General features: G+C 38.4%; 1 protein-coding gene across 6 annotated transcripts in view; it reads left to right on the top strand.

Annotated features, from left to right (window-relative positions):
- Positions 1-14,358, top strand: part of CEP290 (centrosomal protein 290) — a 65,485-nt gene that overhangs the window by 22,266 nt on the left and 28,861 nt on the right. For all 6 annotated transcript variants that reach the window (XM_029078824.2, XM_029078823.2, XM_029078820.2 and 3 more), the window contains 15 exons: positions 779-943; positions 1,226-1,375; positions 1,872-1,987; positions 2,220-2,322; positions 2,412-2,642; positions 3,825-3,998; positions 5,086-5,197; positions 5,696-5,901; positions 7,668-7,819; positions 8,811-8,922; positions 9,709-10,164; positions 11,615-11,779; positions 12,142-12,249; positions 13,037-13,171; positions 13,490-13,756. In XM_029078824.2, coding sequence (XP_028934657.1) covers positions 779-943; positions 1,226-1,375; positions 1,872-1,987; positions 2,220-2,322; positions 2,412-2,642; positions 3,825-3,998; positions 5,086-5,197; positions 5,696-5,901; positions 7,668-7,819; positions 8,811-8,922; positions 9,709-10,164; positions 11,615-11,779; positions 12,142-12,249; positions 13,037-13,171; positions 13,490-13,756 — 2,652 coding nt within the window. The remainder of the gene's footprint in view (positions 1-778; positions 944-1,225; positions 1,376-1,871; positions 1,988-2,219; positions 2,323-2,411; positions 2,643-3,824; positions 3,999-5,085; positions 5,198-5,695; positions 5,902-7,667; positions 7,820-8,810; positions 8,923-9,708; positions 10,165-11,614; positions 11,780-12,141; positions 12,250-13,036; positions 13,172-13,489; positions 13,757-14,358) is intronic.

Here is a 14,358-nt window from a genome sequence, read left to right as displayed (position 1 = left end):
GTTGATCTGTAGTCCCCAAATGTGGTGCTTTTGTCATTTGGGGGTGATGACTGCCCAGCACCAAAAATTAAGAGGAAGAAGATATGTTCTGTCACCAGCAGGACAGTGCATTTGGTTGGTTAAATCCTCCTTCTACTATTTTTACATGGGTGTTTAATAAATCCCCGATGATTTGAATTATTTACATTTCTTATGACCATTGTTAAAATGGCATATTTATTTTACGTAGTAATGCCAGTAAATTCATTTGTAACTCAGCATTGATCTCTGAGTTTCAATGACTTCTTTTGATAGAATATTTTCTTGTTACTCGATTTTATTGTTTTTAATACTGTTTCAAATAAACAATAAATGATTTTCATAAGAATTCTTAATTTTGAAAGATCACAGACAGGCATGCATTTGGACTAACTTTTACAGTGTGTTGTTCTTTTCATCTGTTTTTGCTATTAGGGTGCAAATGTTCAAATTCATATGTCAATATGTTTATATTGTGTTTATCTGCATAAGGAAGTTTTAAATCTGTATTTTGTTGATTAAACTACTTAACTTCCTTTTTATTCCTAGTTAATTTAAATGGGTCAGTGGAGAAGTAGGTCAGTAAAAATATACTGATGAAAATTAAAGCATTCTACATTCCTGTTACTGCATATTAATCTAGTATAAGAACAATTTAATTTAGTGTAAGACTATCTTTAAACTCCCAATATATAGAATGGATATTTCCACCAAATTTAAACATTTAGTTTCACAATAGCTAACCTTACTAATTTGCTAGGCTGTTGAATCAAAAAACGCAGAAGGAATCTTTGACGCCAACCTGCATCTGAAAGCCCAAGTTGATCAACTTACAGGGCGAAATGAAGAACTAAGACAGGAGCTAAAAGAATCCCGGAAAGAAGCCACCAGTTTTTCTCATCAGTTAGCAAAAGCCAATTTAAAGGTAGGTAATGGATAAGTTAATAAATTAGAGTGATGTGAAATTATATACCTAAACAACATATCTAATAAAACGTTAGTAGGAAAGCAGTAATCCCTTCTTTGACCATTCCTATTAAAGAACTTAGTATATCATTATTGAGCTAACCAGTTTCCAAAAATGAGCAAATTATCTTTGTATTTTCCAGAAAAAGAGTAACAAAATCAAGTGGAATGTGTGTTTTTTCTCTGGATAAAAATAATTTGATTGTACTGATTCATTTGAAACTTCTTTGGTTGTTTTTAGATTGAACATCTTGAAAAAGAGACCAGTCTCTTACGTCAATCAGGAGGGTCCAATGTTGTATTCAAAGTAGTAGACCTACCAGAAGGCATGGCTCCATCCAGTACGAGTATCATTAATTCTCAAAATGAATATTTAATACATCTTTTACAGGTAACTCTTAACTTCAGACTAGTGATAGGAGCCGAATTTCTTATTTTAAGTCAGGCAGTTCTAAGGGTAATTAAATCAACATAAAAGTAATTATCAACAATGAGGCTTTGAGAATAAATTCGTTCCACAAACATTGTAGGTGTGGTTACTTCAACTGGGCTTTGTTGGGCTGATTGATGGATAACAGCATGATACCCAAATGGCAAGCTGAACAGACAGATGGGTAACAGTAAATGTTAAGAAAATATGTTGAACTACAACTTTGAAGGGAGTATCCCGTCATAAACTATGGATGGGCCTTGGTCTTACGACTGCCTAGAGTACATATGAGAAGAGATGTTGTTTGTGTGGACAAATGTTGTCCTTTACTTACATAAAGCTCCCTCAAAGTATGTACTGGCATAAATGAACCCAGTCCTTTCAGCCTATAGGAGCTCATCTGTAAATCTAAAATTCATCTTGATTTCATATTTCTTTTTTTCAATATAATCTTTAGGAGCTAGAAGATAAAGATAAAACACTGAATGAATTAGAAGATGCAATTGAAGACTATAAGAGAAAATTCGCTGTGATTCGTCATCAGCAAGGTTTATTATATAAAGAATATCAAAGGTACCACTTCAGAAATCATGTTTGGACAGCTTATATGATACAAAGGTCTCTATTATTAGCAGAGATATTAAAACAGTATATATAGTTTTCCAACCCATCCATAAATTCTCTCTTTAGAGTACTAGTAGCCTCTTTTAAAAGTAGTATCTTTTAAATTCTTATAAGCTTACATTTCTTTGGTATCAAATCAAAGAAAGATAACCTGCACTTTATAATTGTCTATCCTTTTAAGTGAAAGGGAGATTTGGCAAACAGAATCTGAAAAAATGAAAGAGGAAAAAAGAAAGTTTGAGGATCAGACTCAGCAAGATGCTATAAAAGTAAAGGAATATAATGTAAGTGAAACTCTGTTATTGAAATACCTCATTGACATACTCCACAGGCCATTGTTTTCAATAGCCAATTAAAATGAACTTTTTCACAGAATTTACTAGATGCTCTTCAGATGAACACTGATGAAATGAAAAAACAACTAGCAGAACACAGTAGAAAAATGACTGTCTTGCAAGTAAATGAGAAGACACTGTCAAGGCAGTATTCAACTTTAGTAGAAATGGAGCAGCATTTAAGAAAAGAAAATGAAAAACAAAAAAATGAAGTGATAGCAATGGAAGTTGCAGTTAGTGAAAAAATTGGCTGCTTGCAGAGGTTTAAGGTATGTTTTGATCTCTTTGTCATTTCCTTGGTTATTTTGTGTACAATTTGAAAATTCATTCCACTTTGAAAAATTAGCATAGCCCTTCCATTATTAAAATTTATATATCCACTCTGCTAGCTGGAAGTTCCTCAAAATGTGGTTTGGTATGTTTTATTTTTCTAGTTGCTCAAATGTCAGTACATTCTTTTGTTAAAACGGGAGTAAAGTCCCCAAATTTGTCTGTTATTGAGGCTTTCTTTTTAAAATTGAAAAATAGGTAATCAAGTATTATTACAGCAAAGAAATTTATCTGAATGAGGTATGTTGTGTAAAACAATGTGTAAAACTTTTTAATGAAGAAGTCTTTCATTATTCGAGAATACTTTGGGCAGTGTTGAATTGAAGTGTAGAAGCAGCGTGGCTCAGTGGAAAGAGCACGGGCTTTGGAGTCAGAGATCATGGGTTCGAATCCCGGCTCTGCCACTTGTCAACTGTGTGACTTTGGGCAAGTCACTTAACTTCTCGGTGCCTCAGTTACCTCATCTGTAAAATGGGGATTAAGACTGTGAGCCCCACGTGGGACAACCTGATTCCCCTGTGTCTACCCCAGCGCTTAGAACAGTGCTCGGCACGTAGTAAGCGCTTAACAAATACCAACATTATTATTATTCTTATTAGTGGACTTAGCACATTCTCACTTTAGTTAAAACTATTCAAAAATGAGCCGTAGAAGACTTGTTTAGTATAATGGAAACTTTAGAAAATGAGGAGCAATGTAATACTTACCAGGATCAGTTTTATTATTGAGTATCAACTAGAAGCAGAGCATAGTATTTAAACTTGGGGAATCTGCTGGAGAATGAAAGTGTGATTCCTGCCATTAAAGGGCTTCAATTTTAAAAACAATATTAAATCAAAATATTTCAGTAAACTTATAAAAATGTCAACGTTTATAAACTCTGACCAAAGAAAAATTGGCTTTTAAAGAATTCAAGACACTATATTATGTTGTCTTGTTTTTGCCCGTCTGCCTCCCCCGATTAGACCGTGAGCCCGTCATTGGGCAGGGATTGTCTCTATCTGTTGCCGAATTGTATATTCCAAGCGCTTAGTACGGTGCTCTGCACATAGTAAGCGTTCAATAAATACTATTGAATGAATGAATGAATAAAATGATCAATTATACTCTTATTTTTACAGGAAACCGCAGTTTTCAAAATTGCAGCTCTCCAAAAGCTTATAGATAATAGTGTCCCTTTGTCAGAATTAGAATTGGCCAATAAGCAGTACAATGAATTGACAGCAAAGTACAGAGACATGCTACAGAAAGATAATGTACTTGTCCAGAGAACAAGCAACTTGGAGCACTTAGAGGTAAGTCTACATGGTACCTGATCCTTCGAGGAATTCAATAATAAAATAGATTTCATATTTCTGAATGATCGGATCCACGTTTTAATTCGATTTAGAATCAGTTTAATCAGGAGAAATTCCTGGCAGAAACAATTATTTCCTCAAGGCACATCTACTAATTTGGTGAACAGAATCCTTTTGAAACATTTGTACTTTGAAAATATCGGCGTGCCTTTCCTGAAGGCATGGTCTTCTGTTTTGCTTGGGATTAACTGTGAGCCTCACGTGGGACAACCTGATTACCCTCTATCTACCCCAGCGCTTAGAACAGTGCTCTGCACATAGTAATCGCTTAACAAATATCAACATTATTATTATTATCTTAATAAGTGACACTCATCTGTGTGGCTCCCCCTCTCATCTGTAGCTATGGCAACAGCAGTGATGGGCAGGGAAACGGAAGCCAACAGCATTAGCTCTGTATATCCGGCTTGCCATGGGAACTCAGAGCATAGCAGAGAAAGGAAACTCAGGCTCAAAGGAATGGGAAAAGTCCAGGAGAAGACTTGTGAGGCTAGAAAGAGGTTCTTGAAGGAGTTGGGAAGCCTTAAAAAGGAGTAGGCACGGCTGGCTTCAGATACTAAACGAGTAAGCACAGGGAGGGTGGTGCCACAGCAGAGTGGCAGGAGAGATGGCACAGTGTGGTTAGCAGCATAGATACCGTATAAGAGCGGGTGGAGGCTCTGTGTTATGTCAGAAGGGTCATAGGCAGCAGGGTGCAGGGATGTCAAGATGCCCCTGATGCCATATCAGAAGCGGGGAGACAGCGGTGAGTGGGTACAACATCAGAAGGGGCAGTTCTCCCTACAGTGGTAGGCAGAAACCAATCAATCACTGTTACTGGGGGCTTACTGTGCTTACTTGGGAGAGTTCAGTACAGCAGAATTGGTAGACATGATCCCAGCCCTCAAGGAGCTTGCTGTCTTATGGGAAACCATATTATTTTAAGGCTTGTTTCTCTCTAAGGATGTTGTTCTTCTGAAGTGCTCTCAGCATAATGTACAGGCATCTTTAAGTTATTTTGTGCACAAATTTTCTATTCATGCAGTGTGAGAACGCATCCTTAAAGGAACAAATGGATTGTATAAGTAAGGAACTAGAAATTACCAAGGAAAAACTTCATACTGTAGAACAGGCTTGGGAGCAAGTAACAAAATTGGGTGAGTACTGTAATAATTATAACATGGTGAAGTTTCATAATACTTTCAGTGATAGCATAGTTTTTTGGAAATTCGGCGTTGCTACATAATACTAATCTACAGAATATTTGCCTTAACATCAATTTTATTTCAAAGCAGTTCGATTTCATTTGGACTTAGGGCGATAACGTCATATTAGATAAGACTAGCGGTCCATCCAGCCCTGAGTTTTGATAGCTACGGTGGCTCCAAAGGGCCTTTGTAGCATTTTTCCCATTCCCTTCCCAAAAGAAGCTTGCCATCCAGACAAGGGTCAAGGAGAAAGTGAAATGATAGAATCTCTCCTGTCATCCCTGACACACACCCCGGTAGAGAAAGTGCTACTGAGACTGAACGACTGCAGGAGTCTCTACTCCTATGTAACTTAACACTCAGTACATAATCCTAGAAATCAGTTTGTGTTTTGGCACAGTTTTCATGCATATTTTGTAAGACCGATTCTTTTGTCATCTAATATAGGAAATGAGCCAATTCTGGACAAAGCCTCCAAAGCAATTACCAACAGTGAGATTGTTTCCATTTCTAAAAAAATTACCATGCTAGAAATGAAGGAGCTAAATGAAAGGCAACGGGCTGAACATTCTCAAAAAATGTATGAACAAGTAAGGACGTCATTAAAGCAAGTGGAAGAGCGCAATTTTGAACTGGAAACCAAATTTGCTGAGGTTTGGAATTTGACTCTTCTTATGTAGTTATTTCAAGAACTTAATACTGTTAGACTTGTCCATCAGGTTTAGGGTTGCCAACCTTTTTACAGGAAAAAAACAAAATGAAACCCTGGACTAGTTGGCAGGTAAAGAGCAATAAAGTTGACAGCCCCCCATGGAGCATGGGATGGCAGTATGTCACACACCAAATATGAGAACATGGGTGCCATCTCGCCAGTTTAATTGATTAGGGCCTGGGTAGGAGCTTACTCCTCCTCAGGCTGGTTCCCCAGCAGCCCTTCCCAGGGACTGATTCCTCTTTGTATTTCCCTGGGTGCAGCTTTCATCAATAATCAGTAACATTCACTAATCCCTTTCAATTGGCACTCGCTATTGCTAATGAGGCAGTTTGTAGTCAGCCTGGGACAGGTGCTTTCTCAGCCTCAACTGTTGTGGCTCAATCCACATCAACTCCCCTCCCCGCTAAGGGGTTTTGAGCCAGAGGACAGGACAGGTGAGGAGTTTAAGTTTTCCTTTCCCAGTTTACCAAACCAGAGCCAGGGTCTACAGAGTTCCTGCACCCTGTCCCTGGCTCGAGCTTGGGAGGAGAGGAGAGAGAGGGAGTTCAGTCACAGAGTAGATAGCAGTTTGGTCGGTGGGAAAAGGGTGATCCACCCAGCTGCGCATGAAGGTGGTTTCTAGTGAGGGCAGGGATGGAACTGTGATGGCATATCACATAGCAGGAGAGAGTGAAGGTGGCTTGCTAGGAGTTAGGGACTCCCCCTTAGCCCAAAGGCTCCTGAACTTCAGCCCTAATGATCCTCCTTGGTAATGTGGCCCTGTTCTCCTGGAGCACTTGTCGGTGATAGGTGGTATGCCTGGGGATCCTCCCCGAGCAGGGCGGGGGGGCTTCAAATCTCCAAAGGCTATGGGAAGACCTCAGAGTACCTCAGGGCCCATCTTCACGCTGCTTAACCCGGACAATTCTCCCCCATTTTCACCTCGCCTCAACCAGTCTGAGAAGAATCCCCCCATCCCAGATGCTCACCCACCGGCTGCCACGCACAAGTCTTCAGCTTGCCTTTGTCCTACCCCTCCTCCCATCCTGCCTACAACCTACTCCTTCCACAGGCTTTGAATACCACTGAGCCAGCGGGAAAGGAGAGAAGAGGAAAGCAACATTCCATTCTCCCATCCTTCCTTCATATAATTCCATGGACGCAACCTTCCTCGGACCTACTAATTCCTGTTCTCTCGGTGTTTGTTTATTTTAAACATATTGGAAGGCTAAATTATCTCTGCGTGTGGGTTATATACCTAATAATTTAGAGATATTTAATTTTTTAGCTATGTTTTAAATGTAAGATTTGGATGTGACACAAAGGAAAGAGAGAATGTTCTTCTTGCCATATGAATATGTCCTGGGATAACAAGATCCACAAGTTGGCACAAGTAGATTTCATGTCACTGAAGACATGGTGCTGTTCTGCTTCGCAGCCTCTGCCTTAAACATACTGTACTGATTAGTTCTTTGTGGTTCTTTGAGGTTTTGCACTTTACAGTATATAATTAATGGCAAAGGAGTAAAACATTATTATGGACATCATAATCAATACTGCCTAGAAATTTATTTTAATATCTGCCTCTCCCACTAGATTATAAATTCCTTGAGGATGGGGATGCATCTGCTTACTGTGCTCGGCCAAGCGCTATAGTACAGTTCTCTACATGTGGTAAGCACTTAATATTGATCACTGACTGATTCTGATATTTGCTTTTCCTAGGTTACTAAAATTAACTTGGATGCACAAAAGATAGAACAGACATTACGGGATGAATTGGCTAATAGTGTGACCAAGGCACTGAGCGATGTTGACCGACAACGTATTATAGAATTGGAGAAGAGTGAAATGGAACTAAAAGTCGAAGTTTCAAAGTGAGTAAATCAGACTGGCTTATTTGATTTATGTTAGTCTACCAACCAAAACAGTGGTTTTAGTGTTAAAAAAAAAAATTACAAATTATTTAGTGTTACAAAATTATTTGGCACAAAAAGTACAAAGTGTTTTCTGGGGTTTTGAGTGAGGAAAAATTCAAGTCTTTTTTATTATAAAGGTCATGATTTTTCAGGCATTACCATATGTAAATTTTAAAATGGCATATTTTAAGCTTCAATTTTTGCAATAAAAGTCAGGTGATAAGAAAAATTTGTTCAGCACTTAAGTCTCTGAAAACATTTGTATACATATCAATAGTAATTTTCAAAATTTTCCCTAGAAGTGAGTTCAGGCTTATTTTATATTCTTGAGTCTTATCAAAATATTTATTCCCTAAAAACTATATTTGGAGTTTAACAGGAGTTTGATTGCTGGCATATTATTGGAGTGCTATAAAAAGCAATTGAACATGGAAAAAAAGCATATTAAGGTTGAAGGAACTCCCTTCCATATCTTTCCAGGCTATTTCGCAGTGCCTTGACTGTTTAGATAATTAACCCAGCATCCACAGTTAACACAGACAAAACATCTTTCTACTATACAAACGGACAGTTTTACTTTTTTCTGATCAGTAGCAACAATGCTTTTTGAATACCTGCTGTGTGCAGAGTGTTGAATGAGACTCTTGGTTAAGGGTGGACAATTATGGGGTCTGTAAGGCCATTCAGTTGGTAAAGGTATTTACTGAGTACTCATTGGGGGAAATGCACTGTACTAAGCTCTGGACACCAGGGGTTTATATTCTTAATGGGAGATAGGAATAAAAATATTAACAAATATTACAGTAAATAATTGATTGTACAGTTGCTGAAGGACAAAAATACATATTTATATGTCCTTTTCATCTTTAGATTGTAGTTTAATTTACCAGGTTATATTTTACGTGGAAATTGAATTTGTGTCTAATATTTATACTTCTTTTGTTTGTAGATTGAGAGAAATTTCCGACATTGCCAAAATGCAAGTTGAAGTTATGAACACACGCCAGCAGTCCAGGGAGAAGGAGGTGGAATCTCTTAGAATGCAAGTGTTAGATTATCAGGTGTGTTTGGAGAGCTGTTTGGGTGCCAAGTTAATATTATCATTTGTATGTTTGACACTTGTATGAGCTTTGAACCTATTACAGTTTACTACCTGATTATCTTGCTCTGTTAATTGGCATCGTAAGCAAAAAGAATCAAGGAATGTATTTGACTTTTTTATATTTTTTCTCTCCAGCCAAGCTCTTAGCACCCCACAAAAGACTGTCTAGAACTAGCAGACCTTAAATTCATCCCAGCACTCACACACCTTCTTAGCTTAAGATATACTGGACCAAATAGCCTCAGTTTAGGGGACTTTCATTAATAAATTCCTCCATGTTCCCAGGGAAGTTCTCCACATTGCACAGAGTTAGACAGCTATAGTAAGGAAATAAGTTAGCCATATATAATAATGAATTTATGGGTGGATAAAACATTTTTCCAAATGAGTTTAAGGTAGTTTCATTCATATTGTGACATTTATCTTTTCAGAATTTAAAAAAAATAAGTAATATAGGTTTTGGGGATGGGGTCAGATTTTCAGATAGAAGATACCAAGTTACTGTTTTTGCACATACACATAACTATGTTTAGCGTAAGAACCAAATTAAGAAATCATCTTTAATTCCTGAGCCTAGCGTTCCTTAACTAGACCACATTACCTCCAAAGAGGGCAAGATAGAATTGAGGGGAGATATGCTAAGTGAGCACATTTAACATAAGGTCATTCTAGGAATATCAGCAACTTCACAATCATAACCGCTTCTCATGAACAAAAACTGTATATTGCCTCTTTGTGTTACTAGGCACAGTCAGATGAGAAAGCCCTCATTGCAAAATTGCACCAGCACATTGTAGCTCTACAAATTAGCGAAGCTACCGCCGTGGGCAAGTTGGAGTCTATCACATCCAAATTTCAGAAGATGGAGGCGTATAACCTGCGCCTAGAACAGAAACTCGATGACAAGGAGCAGGCACTGTATTATGCTCGGCTGGAGGGAAGAAACAGAGCTAAACATCTGCGCCAGACCATTCAGGCTCTACGACGACAATTTAGCGGTGCACTGCCCTTGGCTCAGCAGGAGAAATTTTCTAAAACAATGGTTCAACTTCAAGATGACAAACTGAAGATATTGCAGGAAGTGGAGCACTCTAAACAAGAGCGCAGGACAATGGAAAACAAAACACTAGAAGTGGAATTAAAATTGAAAGGTTTAGAGGAGCTAATAGCTACGCTGAAGGATACAAGAGGAGCTCAGAAGGTAGGATGGCATGCAGTTTTTGTCATGTGATTAATTGGAATCTTGTTTCATGAATTTTTCTAAAACGCAGAATGCATGATTGACAAGACATGCTTATGTGGAAAGGTATTAATATTTGACTCTTACCTCTTAAAAAGAAATGCTTTCACCTTCCTTCAAGCTCACATTCTCCTCTAGCTCCTCTCTTTGCCTTTAAACAAGTTCAACCCTCCACCGTCTTAGTTTCCAGATTTCATTCTATCTTCACATAGTAGATGTTCAAATGCCACTGCTGCTGGTGATTTGACTGAGTTATCACCTCAGATCTAAAGCTAGCCTTGCGAAAGGATGTGTTCCTTCGGGTTTGAGGCTAATGTCTGCAGGACAAAACCCAGTGGCGGTGTAAGAGCAAGATGTGCTTTGAAAGGCCTAAAGTAAATGGGACCCAGAGATCCATGAGATGTTACATGTTTCATGCCATTACGCATTGTAATGCGAGGACATCAGATCGACACCATTTTAGCAGAACCCACGCTAGTCCATCCTAGTGGACGACCCCAACCTACGCCAATTATTCTAGAGTTATTTCAATCCCCTCCCAAGACCTTCAGAATCCAGTCAGCACTGCCAAGCTGAGACTCTTAAGGGCAGGAGCTGAGGGGGAGGGAGACTCAATGCTGAAAATTATCAATACTGGACATAAAGACATCTGATGCCAAATTATGCCGGACAGAAAGCCAGCTGAAAGCCAAATGACTGACCATTCTTAATAAGGCTTGCAGTTGAATGTTTTCTCTTTTTAGGCATTTCAGAGACGACTTTGTTTCCATCGGTCTAACTGTTGAGATCTCATACAGGGCATCCTTCTGAGTGTTTTGTAATAGCGCTGCACAAAGTCGTACAAGCCTAGAGTCAATTTTACACGAGGCAAAAATATCAAACCTCTAAAATGAAGGCATCCTGGGCCTAGTCATAAATCAGCAACATCAAATGGTACTTATAAATGTTCCATCCACAGAAAATTGTACTGGGTAAATGCCACTGCACATTACTTGTAATTATAAACATTATTCTCTCAAAGTGGGATTTATTGAAAGATTTAAATCAAAAACTTAACACTTAGAGCTGTGAAAACCCCAAATAATATTTTTGAGTAGATGTTCTGCAGTGGAGGTGATTTATATAACCTATTATTTTGTGTGAAAGAGCTTTGTTTTTAATGGGCATAGCTTTCGAGACTAGAGTCATTTTCATAATTGGCTATATCTAAAGGTATTATGAAGTGCTACTGTTTAGTGAAATGGTTCCTTCAGTTACTTTGATTACATATTTGCAGCAGTTTAACACTAGATGATGTCACACAAATGTCTATTATTGAAAGCCTGGCCTGGAATATAATTTCAGATTTTAAAAATTCTACCCAAGTCTGGGTTTAGTATTAAACACAAAGTGTTCTTCATATCTTTTTTAGGTAATTGACTGGCATATGAAAATGGAAGAACTCCGTCTTCAAGAGCTTAAACTAAGTCGAGAATTAGTCAAGGGTAAAGAAGAGATGAAATATTTGAATAATATAATTTCTGAATATGAGCATACAATCAGCAGTTTGGAGGAAGAAATTGTACAACAAAATAAGGTGTCTTTTTCTCTCAATTCAATTTAAAGAACTTTGTTTTACTCCAATTGCATGAACATACCATTCTTATTTAACAAATACTATAACAGTACTTTATTGAAGTGCATTATTTGTCTACCTGTTCATGCAAGAGGCTAGTACTGATTATACTCTATTTCCTTCTATTCATACTGTCCACTTCTAGAACAGCTAAAACATAATTCATTCTTCGAATGAACAGGAATGAGCAGTAAATGAAGACATGCTTGTTTGGAAGGATTATGTTCTCTTAGATATATTTTGTGTCCTTAGTGCTTAATTCAAGTTGCTTTTAGCTTCTACATTTTACTGTCATCATGAAGTAAATTAATTGTCTTTCACAGTTTCATGAAGAACAGCAAGTGGCCTGGGATCAGAGAGAGGTTGAGTTGGAACGTCAGCTAGACGTGTTTGAACGTCAACAAAATGAAATACTTAATGCTGCTCGAAAGGTATTCCAGAAAGATGAATTTGAAATCAGTTTAGTTTTTAACCAGATATGTGAACCGAAACCATAGTAGCTTTCCATATCAGATGTGATTTTAATCATTTCTGTCTTTAATATTGAAATCACAACCAATTTCCAGTTTCAGAGCTATTTTGATAGAGAGTTTTAAAAGCTTTTCCAAACTCTTAATAATAATAATAATTGTGGTATTTGTTAAGCACTTACTATATGCCAAACACTGTTCTAAACAGTGGGGTGGATACAAGCAAATCAGGTTAGACACCTTCTCTGCCCCACGTGGGGTTCATAATCTCAATCCCCATTTTACAGATGAGGTATCCCAGGCCCAGAGAAGTTAAGTGACTTGCCCAAGGTCACACAGCAGACAAGTGGTGGAGCCAAGATTAGAACCCCTGACCTTTTGACTTCCAGTGCTCTTTCCACTACGCCATACTGCTCCCCAAATAATGCTGGTGCTTGCTAAGCACTTACTCTAAGCTAGTCTCTGGTCTAAGCGCTGGGGTAGATATAAAATAATCAAGTTGTCCCACATGGGGCTCACAGTCTTAATCCCACTTTTACAGATGAGGTAACTGAGGAACAGGGAAGTTAAGCGACCTGTCCAAAGTCACACAGATGACAAGTGACGGAGCCGGGATTAGTACCCACGACCTCTGACTCCCAAGCCCGGGCTCTTTCCACTAAACCAAACTGCTTGTCAGATTGGTAATAAAATACATTTCCCTTATTAATGCTGCCAAAGCTTTTTTAAGATGTCTATTTTCCTACAGTTTGAAGAGGCGACTGGATCAATACCAGATTCCACTTTGCCCCTTCCTAATCAACTTGAGATAGCCTTGAGGAAGATCAAGGAGCATGTTCGAATAATCCTAGAAACAAGAGCAACTTGCAAATCCTTAGAAGAGGTAATTGGATTAATGTGCCTACTATTTACCACGTGTGTCCTGTGGACATTTAAATTGTCTCTGCTATTGGAGGCGAAGCATGGAAATCTACATGTTTATGTAGGGAGGATTTCCTCTCCCGCTTTCTTCCTCCCCACATCAGTCCATCACCGCTCTGTCCTGCTTTACACCTCCCTGCTTTTTACACTTCCCTGCTCTGTACTTAAAATGTTTTATAGTTCAAAGTGATGAAAGGCAGAATGCAAAGAACTCTTTAAAAGATGCGCTTTCACATCTAAGTTAAACCTTGTGAAATTGTACTTGTTTTCTACTTTTCAGAAACTGAAAGACAAAGAAGATGCTCTGTGGAAAGCAGAGCAAAATATTCTTTCAAGAGACAGCGTAATCAATGAACTGAGGCTTCGACTGCCAGCTACAGTTGAGCGAGAGAGACTGATAGCTGAGCTAGGTAAGAAAGAAGAGGAGCCAGAATATCATCATACTGTGAAAGTTGCCCAGCAGACTATTGCAAACATACAAGCGAGGTTAAATCACAAAGAGGAAGTATTGAAGAAATACCAGCATCTGCTTGAAAGAGCAAGACAGGTAACCTATATATATATATATGTGATTTCACGCTAATTTACTTTGATTTTTTTTTCTGTATCAGTGTATGACCCATTGTTCTTATCCGAAGTCAAAAAAGGATAGCATATTTTTAAGGTTCATATTGTCTTCTTTTTATAGAAATTTTTACTTGTGGTGACTAAGGGAGGGAAAAGAAATGTACACCTGTCAATAAAACCGGCAGCCAGGGGGACCCGAGTTTATAGCAGCCATAGGAAATAGAAAATATCAGATTTGTTTATAGATAAGTCATCAAAATGAAGCAACCGGAATGACTCCTGTCTAGAGCTGCAGCAACCCCAAGACTCCACTGTTGCTCGCCTGTGGGACTCAAGTGACTACTCATTTATCTTGTATAAATCCTGCCAAGATAAAGGATATTGAAGACATTTTTTCTCAGCTAAATAGTTTGCAGGTGGACTGGCCCATCTGCCTCCAGAGGCAGCGTGACCAAGAAGATAGAGCACTAGCCCAGAAGTCAGAAGGACCTGGGTTCTAATGCCGGTTCTGCCACTTCACCGCTGTGTGACCTTGGGCGAGTCACTTAAGTTACCTGTGCCTCAGTTCCCTTGTCTGTTTAA

Source organism: Ornithorhynchus anatinus, chromosome 14 (genome assembly GCF_004115215.2).
Source record: "Ornithorhynchus anatinus isolate Pmale09 chromosome 14, mOrnAna1.pri.v4, whole genome shotgun sequence".
Classification (NCBI taxonomy): Eukaryota; Metazoa; Chordata; class Mammalia; order Monotremata; family Ornithorhynchidae; genus Ornithorhynchus; species Ornithorhynchus anatinus.
Note: the sequence above shows the minus strand (reverse complement) of the source record. Positions and strands in the feature narration are given on the sequence as shown.